General features: G+C 39.4%; 1 protein-coding gene across 1 annotated transcript; it reads left to right on the top strand.

Annotated features, from left to right (window-relative positions):
- Window positions 1-2,826: 2,826 nt before the first annotated feature.
- Window positions 2,827-23,298, top strand: LOC125381592. The gene is made up of 3 exons (XM_048398656.1): window positions 2,827-3,309; window positions 20,770-20,849; window positions 23,091-23,298. Exons 1-3 carry the CDS (start codon window positions 3,031-3,033, stop codon window positions 23,296-23,298), a joined length of 567 nt encoding a protein of 188 aa, XP_048254613.1. The 5' UTR covers window positions 2,827-3,030.
- The last annotated feature ends 419 nt before the right edge of the window (window positions 23,299-23,717 follow it).

Genomic DNA, 23,717 nt, shown 5'->3' with positions numbered 1-23,717 from the left:
AAGTGTAAATCTGGAAGATCTCTTTTCCTGTGTCAGCGGGCATCTCATCATAAATTACTTGAAAGAAATTGGTCTGTACATATAAACATGTATGTGAATTATTAAATGCTTGTTTTTAAATTTGGTGTGATGCTATTATCAACTGACATTATTGTAGGTTCTGTCCAGGAAGTGAAAGTACCGTGAAGTTATGCCCCCCTGTCCCTCATCGCTGAGTATGTTTTTAAATATTGGCTAGCTCTGTGCACAACCACCAGTGGCTAAAGTGATGACGTAAATCCTGCTGGGGTATCATGCAGGAAGCAGAGGTACTGTAAGTCCCCATGATCCCCAGGGAGGTGGCCTAGCGTTGGTTACTGTTGGCTTATAGCCCGTGTTTTAATACTGTTTACATGATACTGTTATGCTCAAATATGTTTCATAAATTGTGTTTTAATATTACTTTGCATAAATGACTAAATTGTGAATATATTAACTTGGTCTCGTTGCTAATAATGGTGATGCGACGTTAAATTTTTAACTCACTCACTCACTCACTATTTAACTATTACAAATATTTTCTTCTGTGTGAACCTCTGAACTTATTTATCAACCCTCGTACAAAGATTTGAATGCAGGCTCACACATCCTCATTATCTGACATGAATAGTGAACAATATTGTTAAAAGTTTCACCAAGTTAGAGTTGGATAACTCAGAGACGTAACCCTTTACATAAAATTGCATCATTTATAATGCAGTAAACAGTATTGTTAATTTCACCAAGTTAGAGTTTAATTTAATAACTCGAGACGCAACCGTGTACATAAAATTGCTTAATTTATAATAGGATAGCAATTTAAAACACAAAAAAACGTAAAACTGTTACAATCAGGTAGTAATGTTTCGCACATGAACGAAGTTATAGTTTCTAGAATTGCTGTTATGGTATATTTACAAATTTCTCAATAAGAAGAGCTATGAGCTGTGTTTGAACGATTGATTTAGAGTGTTTAATATTTCAGTATAACTCACTGACACTTTCAATAAATGCGATTTGAATTGACCGCTTAGATGTCAGTGACGTTGTAATCTTCTTTATGACATGTATTCCAAGGTTTATATCGCAAATATCATGCTATAATTGACACTTATCGCCAGGCTACAGAATCACTGAGAATTAATGTGATCAGAGTAGATTATTCGGATCATCTAATATGTTTATTATGTTCATTATGTATGATTTATAAATGTTAATATGTTTTATTTCAAACACTATGCGAATCTTATTTATGGTTGAAATCATTCCGACGCGACGTTAAATGTTAACAAACTCATAGCGCCACAAGGTGAGTGAGTGAGTGAGTTTTGATTTTAGCTTTTAGCAATATTCCAGCAATGTCACGGCGGGGGACACCAAGAATGGGCTTCACAAATTGTACCCATGTCGAGAATCGAACCCGGGTCTTAGGCGTGACGAGCGAACGCTTTAACCACTAGGCTACCCGACCGCCCCCACAAGGTAATTTCAGGAAAAGTATATGGACTACAAACATCCTGGATGGGTGCTGCATCAAGCTGTAAGGATTCGAGTCCAGACAATCCAGTGACTGACAAAATGAGCGCCGATCACTCAAATGGGAAACGAAGGCATGCTCTCAACCAAGTCGCCGAACATGTCCACCCGATCCGGGTGGATCAGTCGCCTTTTACGACCAGCAAACGTTGCTCGTGACAAATTCTAATGTGGACATTTATGTTGTGGTTTTTGACGACCCGTGAAGATTCCGGGGTAGAATAGGTCTTCAGCAACCCATGCGTGCCGTAAAAGGTGACTATGATTGTCGTAAAAGGCGACTAACGGGATAGGGTGGTCAGGCTCGCTGACTTGGTTGATGCATGTCATCGATCCCAATTGCGTCTATCGATGCTAATGATATCCATCACTGGATTGTCTGGTCCAGACTTGATTATTTACAGACCGCCGTCATATAGCTGGAATATTGCTGAGTGCGGCGTTCAACAACAAAACCAACCAAACCAACCCAATTACGTGGATCGATGCTCATAATAATAATCACTGGATTGTCTGGTCCAGACTCGATTATTTACCGATCGCCGTCATATAGCTCGAATATTGTGCGGCGTTAAACAACAACCAACCAACCAATTGATGTTTAACGCCGCAGTAAGCAATATTCAAGCTTCATGACGGTGATCTGAAAGTAAGAGTTTTGACCCGACAATCCTGTGACTGACATCATGAGCATCGATCCAAGTATTTGGGATACGGTTATATGCATCAACCCAGTCTTCGAAACTGATCACGTTAGTCTCCTTTTACGGTAAACAGTAATAGAAATATTACAGCCATCTTCCCAAGGCAAGGGAGTTAACTGAATGTAAAAGTCGAGTTTCCACTCTTGCCGAACTAGGCTGGAATTCCTGGGCTCGATCGTAGCGTCACCCGTGGCTGGTACGAGTGATGTCCCTACTATGCCTCTCCTATGGACCAATCAGATTCCACCTCTCGTATCACTTGCATTTGCTTCAAACAAAATGGCGGCGCCCAGTCAAGACGATCTGATGGATAATCAAGATCTATATTGTAATAAAACGGATCTTACATCGCGAAGTGCATCAAATCACGTGAGCACCTTGATTTAAAACTTGAAAAGGCTTGAAAAATATCTGTTGACAACGAGTTGGCGGTGCACATGCTGTGCAAATCCTGCAATCGACCGAACTCTGCATGACAGTTTTACGAACCGGATTTCGATTTCGGTGCGCGATTTTGATTGGACTATGCATAGACTCGTTAAGTCCAGCCAAAATGTTACTCCACAATACCAGCCTAGTTCGGCAAGGGTGGAAATTGGACTTTTATAGTCAGTTAACTCTCTTGCCTCGGGAAGATGTATTTAGCCAACAACATTTTAGTGCAGAAAGCTAATTGGATTGTTGCAAACATGTGATTCCACCCACTTGTTAATTTAGCCGAGCCTGCATCCGTCCCGCACAGCGCTTACTTGATCACACCAGACGAGCCGACATGGCAGCCGTTCCACTTCCTGCTGCTGTACTACTGATACACCTGACTGTGACCGGTACCGGCACCCCGTGTTCTGATGTACTCACAGTCCAGAAAACTCGTACATACAAAAAAATGACTTCCCTGACTGTGTTCAAATGCGCTGCTGAATGCCTTGCATCGTCATTCTGTGCTTCGTTCAACTTCGACTTAGAAACAAAAGTGTGTAGCCAACGAAGTGACGGCATTACCCCTCTTGACGTCGTCTCTCGACTTGATAACCTGAAACGCTGGCCAAAGGTAATCATTTCATGTGTTTCAGTTGATGATGCTCCGTAGATGTAACATGGATCTGTATATGATGCAGCTGTGAACCCGTAATTCTGTGCTGGACCCGTGAAGATCAGGGTTAGAATAGGTCTTCAGCAACCCATGCTTGCAGGAATAGGCTGGTTGGCTTGTTGTTTAACGCCGCACTCCGCAATATTCCAGCTATATGACGGCGGTCTGTAAATAATCGAGTCTGGACCAGACAATCCAGTGATTGACATCATGAGCATCGATCCACATAATTCGGACGATGACATGCATCAACCAAGTCAGCGAGCCTGACCAGCCGATCCTGTTAATCGCCTTTTACGACAAGCGTAGTCGCCTTTTAGGGCAATCATGGGTTGCTGATGACCTAATCTACCGCGAATCTTCACGGGAATTTCAAAATGTCATGCAATAATTGGTATATGACTAATTAGTGTTCTAAACTTTGTTATGTTTTAAATATACATGTGGCGCAGTAAACCTCTCTACCTAAATTGCCAGGTTGAGTGAGTGAGTTTACATTTGACGTTACATTGGATGTCCAGGTTGAAGGTGAGTGAGTATGGTTTTACGCCACTTTTTAGCAATATTCCAGCAAAATCACGGCGGGGGACACCAGAAATGGGCTTCACATATTGTACCCATGTCGTGAATCGAACCCGAGTCTTCGGCGTGACGAATGAACGCTTTAACCACTAAGCTACCCGACTGCCCAGGTTGAAGGTGAACGTTGGCATGTACGTTTCACCTAATGATGACATCATATTTCATTAAAGCGTTAGGTGTTAGATTTCTTCAGCACGTATTCAGAAAGTATTTGAAAGTCTCTTGTGGCTTTCTTTCTTGACGATATAGGGGACACGGGTGGACACAGTCGTCCAAGGCCCCGTGATTTGCTGTGCAGATTTGGGTCGCTTGGGCTGCTGAAGACCTATTCTACCCCGGATCCACGCAATTAGGATACAATGACATGCATCAAACAAGTCAGCGAGTCTGACAACCCGATCCTGTTAGTCGCCTTTTCCGGGAAGCATGGGTTGCTGAAGACCTATTCTATCCTGGATCTTCACGGGTCTCATTTATCGGACTTCCAATTCTTGGATGTCTTGTCTGGACGACATTGATATTTCGATGGTTTCTCTTGCATATCAAGCAAACCCATGTTGATGGGTGCATCCTCTGTCGTTATAATTTTTGCAAATGGATTGTCCCTGGTGGAAGTTAAAGGCCCGTCCATGGGCGTCTCACTGCAAACACGAAAACGTCGTTTTTTTCCGTATATGGTCATTGGACGGAAAAACGACGTTATTTGGACGTTTTCAAAGCATCGTTTTTCCGTCCAAATAACGTCGTTATTTGACATCGGAATTTACTGGGAGAGAACGATAGCGTTAAGCTCCTCCCTTTCTTGATTGACATTGTCAATCAAGCAACAGCGTCTACCGGTATTTCTACTTCTCAGATTTCATTGGTCAGTCCCCGCGTGTTAGATTACAGGCCCGCGTTTGACGCTGCACTCGAAGCGCTTAGCGGAAGTACTGAAATCAATCGTTCTGCGCATGCGGATTACTTAATGCCTTGACCAAATTTTCCGTTCTGTGCATGCGCGATTTCGCGTATTGTTTCATAGATTTAATGTCACCACTATTTGACAATGGTTCATAAACACAGTCACGTGAAGGTTCGGAATCGTAACGAGTAACTCCATTTAAATTGAAGAGGATTCCCAGTGATATGGGAGATTCCAAGATGAAACTATTCTATGGCTATCTAGGCTGCCACCCAAACCGATATAAACGGGACCCGATAGCTTATTGTATGCTATATAGTCATATGGAAGTGAACAAGAACTATACATTGTATTCCGGCCGATTGTTCTTGCATTTACTTATAAGTCAGGAAAATGGACTTAAAAGGGGAGTTGTTGAATGTAATTATTTTAATTATTAAATGTTGCCTATACACTAATCTGGACGAACTTCTCATTGTTCTGTTTATGTCATCATATATACTATTAGTATGTTACCGTTCTAAAGTCAACCTCTCACATAATATTATATTGTTCATAGTATCAAAGTTTAATCAACAATATCAAGAGCAGCGATTTAAACCACTGAAACGCCCAAACACAAGGCTGTTATCAAGCGCTAGTGCAGACGTGATGCATCGTAAAAACTGTATCGTGATGTCTTCAGAAATTTAATTATACTACGAGATAGTACGGCTAACGCTGACTCACCGGTGGAACAAAGACAATATCGCTAATACAGATATAACGTATTTGAATGTTAATACTAAAGACAAACAATCATTATTTTGGCAGTGACGATATAACACGTATACACGTTTATTGTTAACTTTCATCAGTTTTGCTCTTCATTTTAATAACTTTGTTTTCACATATATATGTAGCAATACCCGACAAGCATGTCATACATAATTATGGGGCAGTTTTCAATCTTGTACTGACTTACCCTGGTGTTAATGAGCGAAGTTTATTGGCTTGTGTGTAAAACCCCGTTTTTCTGGTAATCCTATTATTACTTAGTTTATTTCTATCTAATGACACCCTGTTCTCTGGATCATGGCTCCGTGACTATCCATAACAATTAAGATGAACATTCAGTTCAAGTAAATGAATGAGTTTGTTCTGACGCTACAGTCAGTCAAAAAACCAATGCTGTAAGGTTTGATAACACACTTCTACCAGGTCGAACATCGTGGATCCTCATTTTCTGCCTAAAGAGAATCATAGTTCATATGCTAATCCATCTGCGAATACCCTCCCACTCAAGATGACCTTACTTGTTGCTAAATCTATCATCTATCCCCCTAATCTCACCCGCCCCCACCCCCCACACGCACGCACGCACACACGCGCGCGCACACGCACACGCACACACACACACACACACACACACACACACACACAACTGACCTAAATAACCTGGACAGGAAATACTGCTAATAGCCTCTCGTCAACTCAGCCGTGCCACCGCAGAATGTTCGTCCAACTCTGCAGGGGGCATTCTCAGTGGCTTCAAACGCGCTGAAATGTTTTCGCCTTGCATCCTAGATGGTGGACAAGTGAAATCGTATGAAATTTGGCTATTTTATGTCCTGTCTCTTTTTTGATTACCCAATAAAGTCAATTCATAGTTACACGGTTGTGAAGAAGCTTACAACTTTATAAGACTTATTCATCTCATTCCAAAAAAGCTACTCGCGCTCACATAAAGTTGTAGTTATTATGTCACTGTTTTATTTCTTAAAAAATATATTACATGTTCAACAATAACAATTAAGATGAACATTCAGTTTCCGATATAAGTAAATGAATAAGTGTGTTTTACGCCACAATCAGTCAAAGACCAACGTTGTCCGGTCTGATGACACACAATCTACCAGGTAGCACATTATGTACACCCTATCCCCATTGAAGTCTCCACTGTGGGTATTCCTGGGGACGAAAAGGCCCCATGTACCTAGGAATTTCATCAATACATTCATGCGCGGCATTCTCTGCCTAAAGAAGATCATATAGTTAACATGCTAATCCAACTCGAACTACCATCCCGCTCAAGATGAATGTTTTATGTAACATCCAACAGGCCCACATTTACGCACGCACGCACGCGCACACACATATTTGGATTTACCAATCCCTGAATTGAGAAGTCATCATCAATATCCGTATATGTCTGTGATATCATTACCCATCCAAAGCCGAATATACATTTATTGTGTTTTCTCGACAACAAATGTTATAATTGGGATAACACTTTCTGAGTAAAGTACAGATTCTCGTACTTTCTTGGGTTGAGTCCCGTCTGGGATTTGAACCCACACTGTGAGTGAGGCACCCAATCGCCAGAACACAAAGTTGGCGATCTAACCCAGCCACCGAACCAAAAATGTTAGTCCAGATGACGTATACTTTCTGTACTCCTCTGACAAGAGAAAAATGGCACGGCTTCTATGACCGAAAGCTTTGAACCAACAATGCCTTTAAGAAAGTGGTCAACAGTAACACACATTATATTTGGATACCACCTTCTCAGTAAACTACATATTTTTAGGGTGGAGATAATAGACGTTGATGGTTGATTATCAATGGACAAATTAAAGCCAAAACATAACTTATGAATGATTGGTAATGGGAAATGGACAATGGGCAAACGGGAGGCGCGGTAATCAGCGCCATGCCAGTTATCTGTTGGCTTCCCTTGTTGCGTTCCCTTCTTTGCTATCTTTTTACATTTGTTCTTCTTACAGGTACAAATATATGTTCTCTGCCTCATAGCATTTAATAATATGCACCTGATGAAGGAGAAAGTATATATATATACATAAATATTTTTCCTTGTGTGTATCAGTTCTTAATGCCCTTCAAAGACTGAATCTAGCTTTGTTTTTAAATGTGGTGATATTTGCGTAGCATATAATATGGTCATGCCTTTATACATTTGGGTCTTTGTCTACATAAGCATTTAGACATACAATTTAGAGCTAAGGACATTGCTAATTCTGCAGGCATGAAGTACACGTCATAGCAAGCTGTGATCTTTATTCATACTTTAGATATTCGTAATGGAGATCTGTAACTGAAGTTTACCGTAATCTTCGGCAACTCTCACCTCCTGACCAGTTGAACGTCTTAGTGCATTCAGATGCCATTGTAAAATTCCAGGCTGCCCCTCTTTCTGTGATGTTTTGACGGATGAAATCTATTGCGTTATAATAATCTCTGTTTGCTGATATATAATATGTACATGTTGTAAAATATTTACGATATTTTAAACGTGTAATTCGATGCATATGCAATGCAATGTGAACATAAGTGCGGATGCACGAAGGCGGTTATAGTCATAGTTATACTGCGATGGATGTAGGGGAATGGTAGGGGTGTGTATGTATGTATGAAAGCACGAATACCGATACATGAGGGCGGATATAGTTATAGTTCGATGGATGTTGGGGAATGGTGGGAGGATGGATTATGTATGAAAGCATGCGCACGGATCCATGATGGCTGACGTAGACATAATGGTGGGGAAAGAAGAATGTGATGTGTGAGTGTGTGTGTATATGTGTGCGTGCGCGCATGCGTGCATGCGTTGTGATACGAGGGTTGGCGAACATGTTGTCAGATGATTGTGTAAGTTAAGTGGTTGAGGATGTGGCAGGTATGAGTATTGATACATGCAGACTTGGGGTTGGGGGACTGGGTGTGCCTGTATCAGTTCTTAATGCCCTTCAAAGACTGAATCTAGCTTTGTTTTTAAATGTGGTGATATTTGCGTAGCATATAATATGGTCATGCCTTTATACATTTGGGTCTTTGTCTACATAAGCATTTAGACATACAATTTAGAGCTAAGGACATTGCTAATTCTGCAGGCATGAAGTACACGTCATAGCAAGCTGTGATCTTTATTCATACTTTAGATATTCGTAATGGAGATCTGTAACTGAAGTTTACCGTAATCTTCGGCAACTCTCACCTCCTGACCAGTTGAACGTCTTAGTGCATTCAGATGCCATTGTAAAATTCCAGGCTGCCCCTCTTTCTGTGATGTTTTGACGGATGAAATCTATTGCGTTATAATAATCTCTGTTTGCTGATATATAATATGTACATGTTGTAAAATATTTACGATATTTTAAACGTGTAATTCGATGCATATGCAATGCAATGTGAACATAAGTGCGGATGCACGAAGGCGGTTATAGTCATAGTTATACTGCGATGGATGTAGGGGAATGGTAGGGGTGTGTATGTATGTATGAAAGCACGAATACCGATACATGAGGGCGGATATAGTTATAGTTCGATGGATGTTGGGGAATGGTGGGAGGATGGATTATGTATGAAAGCATGCGCACGGATCCATGATGGCTGACGTAGACATAATGGTGGGGAAAGAAGAATGTGATGTGTGAGTGTGTGTGTATATGTGTGCGTGCGCGCATGCGTGCATGCGTTGTGATACGAGGGTTGGCGAACATGTTGTCAGATGATTGTGTAAGTTAAGTGGTTGAGGATGTGGCAGGTATGAGTATTGATACATGCAGACTTGGGGTTGGGGGACTGGGTGTGCCTGTACTGAGGTCTTTTGTTTCACTCACTTATAGTGTTTTCTTTCACTCAAATACTGTTTTACGCATTTCAATGACTGCAACTGTAGTGACTCAAAGGTCATACTGGCCGGGCATTCAACATATCTACCCCAACTACATACGTAGCCATTTTTATGGTGTACAATTCTTCTTCTACCTCACACACACACACACACACACACACACACACACACACACACACACACACACACACACATTAATTGTTTTATTAATTGTATCTTCGAGAGTCAGTAAGAAACTAGAAATAACTGCCTTTGTTCTGTAAACCTCACCAAGTTTCAGCTTTCGCCTCTTCCTTTGTGGACTGAGGTTTCACATTTGTAAAATGATCTTTCTTATCTGTGTGTACCATCAACTTAACTGCCCTCACCCCCTGCAGTTTTCCCGTCCCATATTGCCAAGCAGGTGACCCACAAGGAGGAATACCGCCCTCCCTCAGTCCAGTGATACTGTGCCTAGCACAATATGTTGGGGATACGTAGCCTTGCTGTGGGCAAACATTTTGTAACAATTTGGCAAACTTTGATATGTAAACAGCAAATATTATTCAGTTTTATTTCAACAAAAACGGAAAAAATCGGATCCTACTTATTTTGTGGATACCATAACAATAAATCAAGCCAATAGATCGTTTGAGCTGGCATGAATATAAAAAATAATTAGCAAGTCGATAGTCATAATTCCCTCTGTTGGTCCCACGTGAAATGTTCTTCATGAATAGAATAGATGGCTGATAGACGTTCGACCGAATAATATCATTTGCTAACTTCAACTGTTCATCTAATTTCCATGAATGTATGTTACATAGTTCATATGTTCATGGGCTTCTTCACTAAATGTATAGTGTGGAGGACTACTTCACTTGAGGATAAGTAACATAAATAATGATGATAATTATGATAGTATTGCCATTATTATTCCTTCAGATTATTAAAAAAAGTTATTATGTTTTCATAGAGAGAAAGAGGTATGGAGATTGTGAGATTATTTTTAGCATCGGAATTGTTAACATAATTCTTAAAGATATTATGTTTTGTTTGTTTATTGTTAAATGCTGCACTCAGCAACGTAAGGATATTAAAACATTACATTTAGGTTCAGTTGTATTTTTGTCCCCCGCCGCGCGAAAGCGCGAAGCGGGGGATATAGTATTCACGACCGTCCGTACGTACGTCCGTACGTCCGTCCGTCCGTCCCACCTGTTTGTTGCCGCGATATCTCAAGAACTAAACACTGGATTGTCTTCATATTTGGAACTATGGTGTATATACAAATTCCGCAGACACCAGTCGGTTTTGGTGACCTTGACCCCATTTTCAAGGTCACAGCAGGCAAATCTGCTTTCGGAGTTGGAAAACGGTGTTGCCGCGATATCTCAAGAACTAAACACTGGATTGTCTTCATATTTGGAACTATGGTGAATATACAGACTCCGCAGACACCAGTCGGTTTTGGTGACCTTGACCCCATTTTCAAGGTCACAGCAGGCAAATCTGCTTTTGGAGTTGGAAAACGGTGTTGCCGCGATATCTCAAGAACTAAACACTGGATTGTCTTCATATTTGGAACGATGGTGTATATACAGACTCCACAGACACCAGTCGGTTTTGGTGACCTTGACCCCATTTTCAAGGTCACAGCAGGCAAATCTGTTTTTGGAGTTGGAAAACGGTGTTGCAGCAATATCTCAAGAACTAATCGCTGGATTGTCTTCATATTTGGTACTATGGTGTATATACAGGCGGGGGACATTTCGTCACTTTGTGACAAATACTTGTTATATTTGTATCATTTTGCAAATGTTACAGAGACCTGATAAGGGATATATAATAATGTATAGTCGCTATTCTTAAAGTAAGAATATGTTAGATTTATCAACCAGAAATATTGCACACAAGAGGATAATCATATTTCATGACACTATTCAACGTCGAAGTCAACGATATTTGTGTATGTTATTGCTACATGACACGGATACGTCATGATAAAGCAATTAGAAATTGGCATTTGATGATATAAGATAGCTACGCGATAAATCACAAAGAACAAAGAAGGAAGCGATATTTATTTCACGATAAAACATTGTTCTATCATGACGTCATTTATTGAGATTCGAACATGCACTCGCAATTTGAAAAGTAAAATTTGTAAATTTGACCTTATTTTTGAGAGGTATGTGTCTAGTGAGCTGTTCCCAATAAATTTTGCTGGAGAATTCGAAAATGAGAGTGATATGACAATCGGTATTGGGAGAAAAGGTACAGATGATTGACGAGAAAATTGTGAGAATATGCGGGACCAAACTCAAATCCTAAAATGGATTTATCTAGCATGGCCGCTGTCGGATTCTATTCAAGGAATCATCATTATTTAAATATTGTAAAGCGTGTATGTTTTCCTAATTTAACACCCTAAAAGAGGCTGTACGTAATGTTGATATCTCATATAGAAATAAACGAGTCGAGGTCGTTGTTTATCGTACAATAAACAACTCCCACTCGTCGTTTGTTTCTTAATAACATGACCATATACACTAACATTATATCTTTTCTTGTTTATCGGTCAACAAAAGCGACATAAGCATTTCCATTATCATGAGAAACCCTTGCCAAAATTAAAGTAGCGCCAACTGCACCATTGCGACAACATCAGGAGCATGTTTCATGATTCATCATAATAAATGATGACATTGGATGCTCGCAAAAACGCGAGCTCATTCCGATCCACTAGTTGCACCCGCCACAAACACATCCAAAGGCAAGCCAATCGTTCACCCGATAAGGCAGAGAAATGCATCTGATATCATTTTTGTCATTGATACGTCAAACCTGGAAATGCCGTCTACACGTCCAACACAAAGCCCAAGCCAGGACCCAAATCCTTCAAACCCGGCCAAAGTTCTGTTAATTATAATTACATACATTTCCCCCTAACCTTAAATAATCTATACTAGTTCTGAAGTAACTCGTATTTACCCGTATGAATCGTCTTATGTTATTTATTGCCGATAAACAGAATATGTACACTTTCTGAATGTACTGTGTGATAAGTCACGCACCAAACCTATACTCTCGATATACATGCTGCTCTTACTTAAAAAAGAATATTGGGTTAACAAAATACGTATATTAAAGTACCATGCTTTCCTGATGTGCTCTCATTCTAATTTGAAATAATGGCATAAATAGTTACCACTCATCTTTCAATATTTTTCAAGTTTGGGTTAATCACGAACATATTTGAATATGTACAACATCTTTACTTACTTATCTTTATACTTAAAGGCATCAGGTTTGTCTGTCATAAGACACCGAAACAAATATGTCCAACACAGCCCAATATTTGGCTCTTGGCTCCTTGTTCTTATATTTTATAAGTATTGTTTAAACAACTGTTTTTTTCTGTAAAATATGTTCATTTCAGAAATTAGATGTTATTCTAGCATTAGGTCTGTGGTACGTTTACTGCATCAGCATTACATTAAAACGATATTACATTATATTAATCCATACAGAGGAAATGCTTAACATTTATCTTTTAAGGAAGAGTGCAGGACGACTTGCTTTATACATATAAATGTGGACATATATGTATGGACATTTGGATGATACAGATATACCTCCTTAAAGACAGTGTTCGTAGAAGACTGTAGAAAATGGAATAATTATGTGAGTAATCGGGTTAATACCACGTTCAGCAATATTTAGCCATATTGCGATATTGGTTTCCAACATACAAGACGGACCATGAAATTATGACTTGAATTTGGACCTGGCTTTCTGGTGTGATGTAACACCCCAGAATCTCCGGTAGAAAAAGGGCTCAAAGCACGAATTAAGATCACGAGATGATACTGATGTATGCATCTGGACATATATTTACGTAGTATTACTACCTTAATTCATCAGTTTATATGTACTTTGCAAAAAAGGATATTATAGGATCGACGCTGACATGCACATATAACCTATTCACCAGTGCTGTAATATTTCATTTCTTCTGACACATATCGACACGAGAAATTATATTTAAATTTGAAAGGAGCCCAAGTGGGATAGAAATTTGAGTCTGAACCTGTTGAACAAGGCTTGTTTCATTTTGGGCTATAGCATTGCCGCAAGGCCTGGGCGGAAGGGAACACCTGTTTGCACCCATCAGATACCAATCACAACTTCTCTCTCCAAACGAAAACAAAATACGATAAATGTCGGAAGTGTATCCTTCTAATTTTCTATTTAGATACATGTTTTAACTTTAAAGTAATTATATGTATCTAGTGTATTATTGGTATCTGATGCTGGTACCGTTTTGTTGCCATTGTGTAGCTTTTGTGGAGTTATTATGAATATCAAATACATGCCTTGAAATATGGACTTGTGAAAGAACTCATCATTGAATCATTTGCATTTAAATTAATGCATATACCATTTACTTGGCGTGTATGGACATATTATCCATCTACTTATACACACTTATTATGGACATATACAGAATTCCATTGTACTTTATTATTTAAAAAAATACCTGTGAAGATCCGGGTTAGAATAGGCATTCAACAACCCATGCTTCTACGAAGGCGTCTTGGCTCGCTGACTTGGTTGATGCATGTCATCGTATCCCAAATGCGTAGATCGGTGCTCTTGATGATAATGACTGAATGTTTGGTCCAGACTGGATTATTTACGAACCACCGTCATAGAGCTGGTATATTGCTGAGTGCGGCGTTAAACAACAAACAATCAAACAAAATCTATATAATTATTAAACACCTTCCAACAATGAGAAATTTAACTTATATTTTCTAAATATTCTGTTATTTTTATAACATAATTTGATTCATAATTAAATTATTGCGTTGCTTTCTTCCCTGTCATTCAATGTGCATGTTCAAACCCCTAAACTTTTAATATTTAATTTTTCATAAATGGCTACGTTAGTGCGTTGCCAAGATCTCTCGTTACCTACTCACAAGAATAGATTAAAATAATTTGTTTTACTATCATATTTCTGTTTATCTAATTCATAATACGAAATTGATAATTCATTTATAATAGTATAGATCATATTCGTGTATATCACTATCTGATGCTTAGGTTTTATTTCAGAAAATATAATTAATTCAAAATGTAGAAAGATACACAATTTGCCATTATTTGACTTTTAAACTGTACAAAGTATGATATAATGATCAGAATACCTGTAACGGGTAGTATTTAAGAAAGAAATATTTGTCGAGAAGTCCCATTTTTCAGATATGCCCTTCAGTAGTATTATTGCATATCTCCAGAGAGAGGTTTACATTGTAGTTCTCATTATTTGTGGATAATTCAAAAAGCAACATAGAAAATATATATGCTACCATGACGAAAGAATACAGAGTATACATAACTCGCAATTCTATATATTCAGCAAACAGCCCAAAACCGAAACTCCACAACATATCCGATTACACTGATTAAGGCTGTCCCAGTTCTCCATGCGATACTGACGCCCGTTCGTCTCCCAGACCATACAGAATAAATTTAAAAGGAATCCAGCTCAAGTCTAGAACGATTTGGCAAGCCTAGATTGCCTTAATTCTATCCATGAAAGTAAGCATTAATATAAAAAAAATATTGTTCTTGTCTGCTTCAGATTATATTTTGTAGATACTTATTTTAACTAGGAAAATTGTACTGACACCGGCGCTGTCCCTATTGAAGCTATCCATAAGAATTTCGAATTGCCGTCCATTGTTCGATGTCAATACATCGATGACAAGTGAGGATATTATAAAGTAATCGTTGATGCCACGCTACACTTTGATAAAAATTATAATCAAGTAGACTGGTGTGTACATTACTACAGTGAACATATACATGATCATGCCCTAATAATCAAATGCCGTAATGTCAAATACTAATGTATTATTGTGTGATGAATTTAACTGGATCAGTGGTAACATGTGATATTAATATTCCATCAATTTCTTTCCTGGTTGGTCCATCCATGTCTACAAAATGAAAATAATACAATTAAAATGGAGCATAGAACAATTCTTAATTTCAGGCTAGAGCTGTGGAAATCTAGACTTTCCCAATCATTATAGACTTGAGTTGGTCTCATGTTTTACATTATTCTCTTGGGTCAACGTCACAGCTCATACCATACACCAACAAGACCAGCTTGCCCCCCGCCGGAGCGCCTGGATTTTGGTTATATCATCTAACATGGCCAACTCTGCTCTTAAGTAAACAAGAACCTAATCAGCGAGGGGTCCTTTGTCATCCCTATATGGCTGCTTATAAAAATTTGATATCTTTTCCCAAAGACCTGGTTAATAATATATTTTCTGCTGAATATTCGAAACAAATAGAGTGAGTTGGTACTACATGTACATATGTATACGGTTCTATTTTAAATGACTGCAGCGCTCCATTATGAAAACAATTTGTTTTAACGCCGCTCTCAGCAGTATTTCAGTGATATATGACGTCGGTCTGTTGTATATGAAATATATGCAAATTGAATCTTGAATCTTGAAAGTTGTAACATGTCCGCAAATAAGTATCACATGCAGTATAAAGTATATCAACTGCAATATACTGTATAAATCAGTATACAGTGTGTCGCGAGCTCTGCGCTGGGCTGGATTACACATTTCCTGCACCTCTCCGTTCGGCAAACACATCACGAGGGTTGCAACGAGGTCACAGGTCAGGCGTGCACTCGTCAGTTGTCTAATACGGTCAAGAGTAAGATCTTCCGGAAGACCACTGCACTGGAGGTATGTGGATTATTGAGGAGGTACTACGTGTTTGGAACTGGGAGTTGAACACTAAGCACTTTTAGAGAAGAGCTCACAATAAAACGTTATGGACTCGCGGACGGACTTGTGTTTTCATTTCAAGACGTACATTTATCAGGTTGAATTTCCTAACTGTAACAATAACTGAACTTTACGCCTTTTATACACATTTGTGATGGGGCGACAATGCGACAACGAGACATATTTTGACCTTGACGTCGCCCTTTTGTAAAATAAAGAAAAGGATTATCAAAGAGCGACAATGCGAACACGCGACAATGCGACAAATGGCCAATTGTCGCGCTTTTGTTAATTTTGACACGTTTTGCTTGTTTTTGTAAAGGCGTCAATGCGACAATGCGACAACGAGACAATGTCCCTTCCATAGTAATCCGTGCAAATAAAACTGAGTAATGAAATAGAAGTCTGACATGCCAGTTAAAAGATAGAGTGTTGCAGCTTCTGATTTCATAGATCTTCAAGGAGGGTTATCAATAATGGGATGGGTGATGATTTCAACTGCATACGCTGTGATTAACAATAATGCTCCGAGTCAATACATTTTGTCAAATGTATGACATGTATTACGTGAATGAACATATTGTTTATACTCGTCCATGTTTTTGACGGACAAAATAATTTACATGCTCGGTAAAACTGAGGACGGGCATCATTGTTTGTTTCCGTGCTTTGTTCAGGTGAACAATTGACTTGTCCTTGCATGTTTTGTGACGGGTGCCATTTGTGTGGCAGGATACGCTCACCTTTTCCCGAACACCCATTGGATAACCTGATCCACTTCGGATTTTTATCCCACATCAGTCTGATACACCATGATATAACTGAAATACTGTACAGTTGAAAATGATGTTTAATGCGATTACCGTAGTGTGTTACTGCAACTGTTCATATTTTGTGCAGTGATGTTATGTAATATGTAAAAGAAAGCATATTCAATTATCCAACTGATTTGAATAGAATATACTTGCGTCAGTGTATTTTATTAACGCCCCAAATCGTAATTTAAACACATAAAATAACAGATCAAGCATGGTGCTTTGACTTACTACTAGATTTGATGGGACACCCCGGAATAAAATAGTTCCCCCCAAAGCGAGGAACATATGTTTTAGTATGTTTACAAGAAATATATTCCAAACAATATCCTCATTAGATAAGAAGATCTTTTGCAGAATTACCTCAGTAAGTCAATTACAATGACAGAGCGTCGTGATACATTTACATCAAGTACAATACGTCAAAATGGCCGACACGATAAACGTGACGGGAGATATTTTCGAAGTTGTTAATTAACCTGTGGCTATTTCAAGCCTTTGGCATCACTGATCAATTGGCCGATCATTGAAAGGTGATTGTGAAGATGTGTCAAATAGATACTAAGGTAAATTCATAGATTTCTGTAAATTGTCACTGCGACAGTTTGGATTTTCTTTCGTGTTTTTTCTCTCTGGGATGGGTTGCAGCGAGGGTATCCGTAAATGGGCTTGCAACCACGCTTCTGTATGAATTCGTACCAGGGAATTCCAAGGGTTTTCCCCAGGAATGTGGAAGTAGTCAGTGTTTACGCCTTTTCAAGAATACAGTCACGTGAAGAACGTCATGTGACCGACCTCGCGTCCAAGTCGTATATCTTGTAAACTTCACATTAAAAAAATAGTTATTGTTATAACCAAATGAAACACAACCCATTATCCGATAGGGGTAACTGTTCATAGCCGTTACCACAATAAACTTAGTAACATTGTTTGGTTTGACTTCTTGGCGCGTGTCTGAATTCCATTAACATGTAGCATATCCTAAAACTAGCTTATCAGCAAATCTCGCTGCACTGCGCGCGACAGATACTAGAGCAAGGCATGCCAGAAATACGAAACCTAAAGCTTCCGAAAGGAAGCCTTGGACATCACGTGCGTCGGGGGACCAGCGCCATCTGATTGGCCGTTAACAGTTGTTCAAGGCGGAGCAAAAAGCATGGTTTTTCCGTCCATTTTACGCTTGAAAAACTCGACCCTTTTCTGGACACTTTCTAGACGCTGACCAATTAATCAATTTTAATGAATTTTTAGTCGTTTTTCCGTCCAATGACCATATACGGAAAAAAACGACATTTTCGTGTTTGCAGTGTCTGTACCATCAAAATTGATGTTCCTCGTCTGCTGCAGCATTCTGGGTGCCAAGGATGATTTGACTTTCTGAAGCCCTATGTCATTTGTGGTTTTCAGATGTAATTGTCCATATCCTCCATTGTCCATTTGAATGCTACGGGGGCCACAATGAACATCGTCCGGAACCGTCGCGACGAAACTCTGCAAGTCTGGTTGTGTGGGCGCCGCCATGACACTTGGTGACGTCACAGGCTGAGTCGTTCTCGGTCCTTTTTGGGAATTTCGTTTCGTTCTCCGACATCTCGAATATCCATTGAATGAGGAATGTTCCAAAAATCTTGTCTGACATGGCTGGTACCTGAAGTCCGGGAGACGGATGGATAAATTACATTTCCTGGCGTAAAACGGAATGAGTTGTCTTCTTGAAATGGAATTTGGCAGGTGTAAAATTCCGATGCCCAAGGCGATGCGCTCTCGGAGTTCAGCAACTTACCAGTTGGTAGGATCGTGAGAATTTTCGTTAGCTGCCGAGTCCGGATTATTGTCTGGTATCTCGTCTGTCTTTATATCGAACGTCAGAAGAATTAGACTGAAGTCGTGTTGATACGGCCGACCGGCCGGCCATCTTGGTTGTGTACATCGATGGCAGCTTCGTTTGTCGAATTGCGTTTCTGACGAGGAGCCATTATGCTTGCTACGAGAAGTTACTGCATGTGACGGCCACTTCCTCGTTACTAGGTAGTAGCTAAGTCGTTGCGAATCCGGAATGTATGTGAAAAAAACTTCAGTTAAGATCCCACCATTACGAAGCGTGCATGAATGAAACCATGCGTTGTAATCTTGGCAAAGGAATTGCTAGCGACTGACTGCACATGCGCTATGGCATAAGTAAGTTTCGGCATGTGAGAGAAACGGAATATGATTGTGAATAACTCATGTTTTCTTAGCCGAATTAACTACAAATAAACTCCAATTGGTGTATGTAACCTGATAACTAACAGCATACATATGCATTGCACAGGTTAGCCTGTTAAAATTAATATTTATAATGGACACAACTTTTCATAGAAAATGTTCGTATGGTATGGTGCATGTAATGAATAAAACTCAACTCAATACCTAAGTAATTATAAACATGTTAACAGGAATTTGAGTCACGACCTCTATTTGGGTCGCTTTTCCATTTTGATATCATCTTTTGTGTATTGCGAGAAATGGCCGCCGTCATCGACGTTTGCTGAACATTATCACCAAAAACATTGATTCTGTCATAATTTTGTTTTCTGTCATACAGCTGGAATATTGTGCAGCGTAAACCAGCAAATAAACCAAAAAATATATCCACCGTAATATTGCTGGGATATTGTGAGGCGTAAACTACCCAACAAACAAAAACCCAATATATCCTTTGTCATATTGCTGGAATATTGTGCGGTATAAACCAGTCAACAAACAACAAAACCAATATATCCACTGTAATACAGATGGAATATTGTGCGGTACAAACCAGCCAACAAAAAAACCCAACAATATATCCACTGTTATATCGCTGGAATATTTTTCGGTATAAACCAGTCAACAAACAACAAAACCAATATATCCACTGTCATACAGATGGAATATTGTGCGTCGTAAACCAGACAACAAACAAAATACCCAATATATCTGCTTTCTAAACTTCCAGGCACCGATCCTCCGCAGAATATCAAATGGTCAACCCCTTACCATGTCTGCCATTCATATTTTGTTTCCTGCAGTACAAGCCTAAAGGGTAATGGTGTCTGACTATTTGTTATAGTCATATGTATCTAGTTAACAGCTCAGTGGTGTTTTTACATTTTGAACATTGTCAGCAAAACACGACCTAGCTGTTAACTGGGCTACTCGACGCTCTGGTTTCAAAACATTGGTAAAGGGTATCTGGAATCATACACATCCACGTGACTAAAGCATATTCTAAAATATTGCCGGAACATGTCTTGAGATGTCTTTACATCGTTTTGTGGGGAATGGTAATGAGATAACGTTGTCACAACGTATTTCATCCTTGTAACACAAAGTTATTTCACGTCGTTGTGACAACGTCCATGGTAGTACACAGAATAACGTTGTAGGGACGCAATATTATAACATTGTCAAAACGTTAAATACAACATTACCACAACGTAAAATACAGAGTTCCCACAACGTCGTGATATTCAACGTTCCCACAACGTACAATACAACGTTATCACAACGTTCATATGAATATGACGTAACACAACGTTAGGCCATGACGTTATCTAGACGTAATATCCCCAACGTTATCACAACGTTGTCACAACGTGAAATTGTTAGCTGGGTTATCACCATGTGCACATCATCATGAATATATTTATTTCCTTTCAGTCTAGTTCTGGGATTCAGCGTGCGAGGTTCCCCCGAGTTCAGATGTGCGGACTGTCTTGGTCGTACAACAGGGTGGCAAGGTGAGTGATTTGTTCGTTTGTTTTTTAACGCCACACTAAGGCGCCATATTGATTCTTTAAATGATCAAAGGCACCTATTGTACTTTATCCTGCGATGAAGTACACTTTTTGAGTTTTGTCATAATGGAATGACGTCATGACGCTGGTAACATCGTTCGTTCATTACGCTCAAGCAAAACGGCGCATCCACATCTATTTTCGGGGAAAGTGTCTATATTTCAATTTCTCTCAAACCACTGTCCTGCCAAAACAGTCACAAAATTGTCCGAGGTGGGCGTTCGTGCCCTACGAATTGTGTCTCTCTCGACAAAGGAATGAGCAATACTTGAAACGTTTCATAACCACGTGTACATTTGTTGCTCAGCGTAATATTACAAACTGTCACTGTTGCCCTTTGCTCCGCCATGTTCGTACAACGGCGACGGCAAATCACGCCCCAGGCTGTCGATTCATGTGGGTTTACGGGATCATGTAGCCCGATAAGCTTGGTTGGCACACCATTTTGTTGCTGCAGTCTGCTTACAGTTGTGGCAGAAACAAAGTTGCAATCTGTACAGCAGAAAATTCCTCAAATTCCTCAACTAAATAACCAGCGACACCGAACTTCGGCACATGTTAGTATGGCCCAGCCAAGTGATAAAATGCTATTATGCATGAGTTTATGCATAACCGTAGGTAGAACGGACAATGAAATGTGACCTGTTTATTGCTGCATGGTTTTATGCGTAACCACACATATAACGGACAATGTAATGTGACGTGTTTACTGCTGCATAGGTTTATGCAAAACCACACGCAGAACAGACAATGAAAATGTGACCTATTTACTGCTGCATGGGTGTATGCATAACCACACATATAACGGACAACGAAATGTGATCTGTTTATTGATGCATGGGTGTATGTATAACCACACACATAACGGACAATGAAATGTGACCTGTTTATTGCTGCATGGGTGTATGTATAACCACACATATAACGGACAATGAAATGTGACCTGTTTATTGCTGCATGGGTGTATGTATAACCACACATATAACGGACAACGAAATGTGATCTGTTTATTGCTGCATGGGTGTATGTATAACCACACATATAACGGACAATGAAATGTGACCTGTTATTGCTGCATGGGTGTATGTATAACCACACACATAACGGACAATGAAATGTGACCTGCTTACTGCTGCATTGGTGTATACATAACCATACATATAACGGACAATAAAATGTGACCTGTTTATTGCTGCATGGGTGTATGTATAACCACACACATAACGGACAATGAAATGTGACCTGTTTATTGCTGCATAGGTGTATGCATAACCACACACATAACGGACAATGAAATGTGACCTATTAATGGTGTTGTATTGTGTATTAGTGGTGTTTTGTGTTTTAAACGAAGATATATTACTCTTAACGTAAGGGCATAGGCAATTCGGTGGAACACCCCGTCAGTTAGTTAGATGGATTTTAAATTGAGGGCACACCTCAGTGCAGATTTCCTTCCATACCAATCTCTAACAAAACACAAGGTTAGTCTTAAGTTCGACACCTTAGAAAAATATTAAAGTTTGGTCTACCCCGATGGATAGTGTAATAAAGTACAGTTTTGCACCTGGACAGTTATAGATAAAGCACGAGGTTGATAATAGTTCAGGGCAGAGCAAATAGTTTTGCCCTGGACAGTTATAGATAAAGCACGAGGTTGATAATAGTTCAGGGCAGAGCAAATAGTATTGCCCTGGACAGTTATAGATAAAGCACGAGGATGATAATAGTTCAGGGCAGAGCAAATAGTTTTGCCCTGGACAGTTATAGATAATGCACGAGGATGATAATAGTTCAGGGCAGAGCAAATAGTTTTGCCCTGGACAGTTATAGATAAAGCACGAGGATGATAATAGTTCAGGGCAGAGCAAATAGTTTTGCCCTGGACAGTTATAGATAAAGCACGAGGATGATAATAGTTCAGGGCAGAGCAAACTTTAGTTCTGATTTAAATTGATCACAGACACCCTTGGTGCATGATAACGCTTGAAACTTAAATCTATTATTTGAAAACAATATGCCCAATTGCTACTGAGAAGAGGTTGGTGCTCAGGCAGTGTTTCACGGAAAAGTCTGCTGTTAAGAATTTGTCAACATCAGAATCATGACAAAAGATACAATGTCTGAAGATTGGTAGACCGATATGTAAAATCCTATGTTCTATTTTTCACGTGATTACACCAGGGACTGTGGTGAACCACCAGATGTGTTTGGATCAGCCAAAGTGTCAAAGCATCATCGCCAGGGAGCTGTGACAAATTACACATGCCAATCAGACTTTATTTCCTGTGACAAGAAAACGTACAAGACGAGTCTATGTCAGACATCAGGCCTGTGGGAGTACGTCTCTGCGTGGTGTGAAAGGTTCCGCTGGACTAACCCTGTAAGTTAATGATTATATGTGCATATTTAACAGATGTTTAGAAACTTTTGGAACGGAAAGCATTAAGCTTTTCTATATAAAACGTCAACGCTAGAGAAGTAGATGAAAATAATATGAATGGATCACTAAAAATCAGTGAAGAAACCAGGTGTTCGAGAAAACGGTAAGCATTTGTTCCTGCTTTTCTACTGTTAAACAGATTACTAAATTCATAATATTTATGAATATTTGATCTGTTATGAACCGACAAGTAATATACAACGTCTAGTTGTCCATTATGAAACGACTACAATGTAAGACAGCAGAGTATATTCTTTCCCTATTTCATTGGTTTGGTAAAATTGTATTTTCTGTCTGTGGATGCCTCGCCGTCAAACGTCAATCGTTATAAAATGTAAGAAACTTTACAATCTAAAACATGGTGAAAG

This window comes from Haliotis rufescens, unplaced genomic scaffold (genome assembly GCF_023055435.1).
Source record: "Haliotis rufescens isolate VD_foot unplaced genomic scaffold, xgHalRufe1.0.p SCAF_18, whole genome shotgun sequence".
Lineage (NCBI taxonomy): Eukaryota > Metazoa > Mollusca > Gastropoda > Lepetellida > Haliotidae > Haliotis > Haliotis rufescens.
Note: the sequence above shows the minus strand (reverse complement) of the source record. Positions and strands in the feature narration are given on the sequence as shown.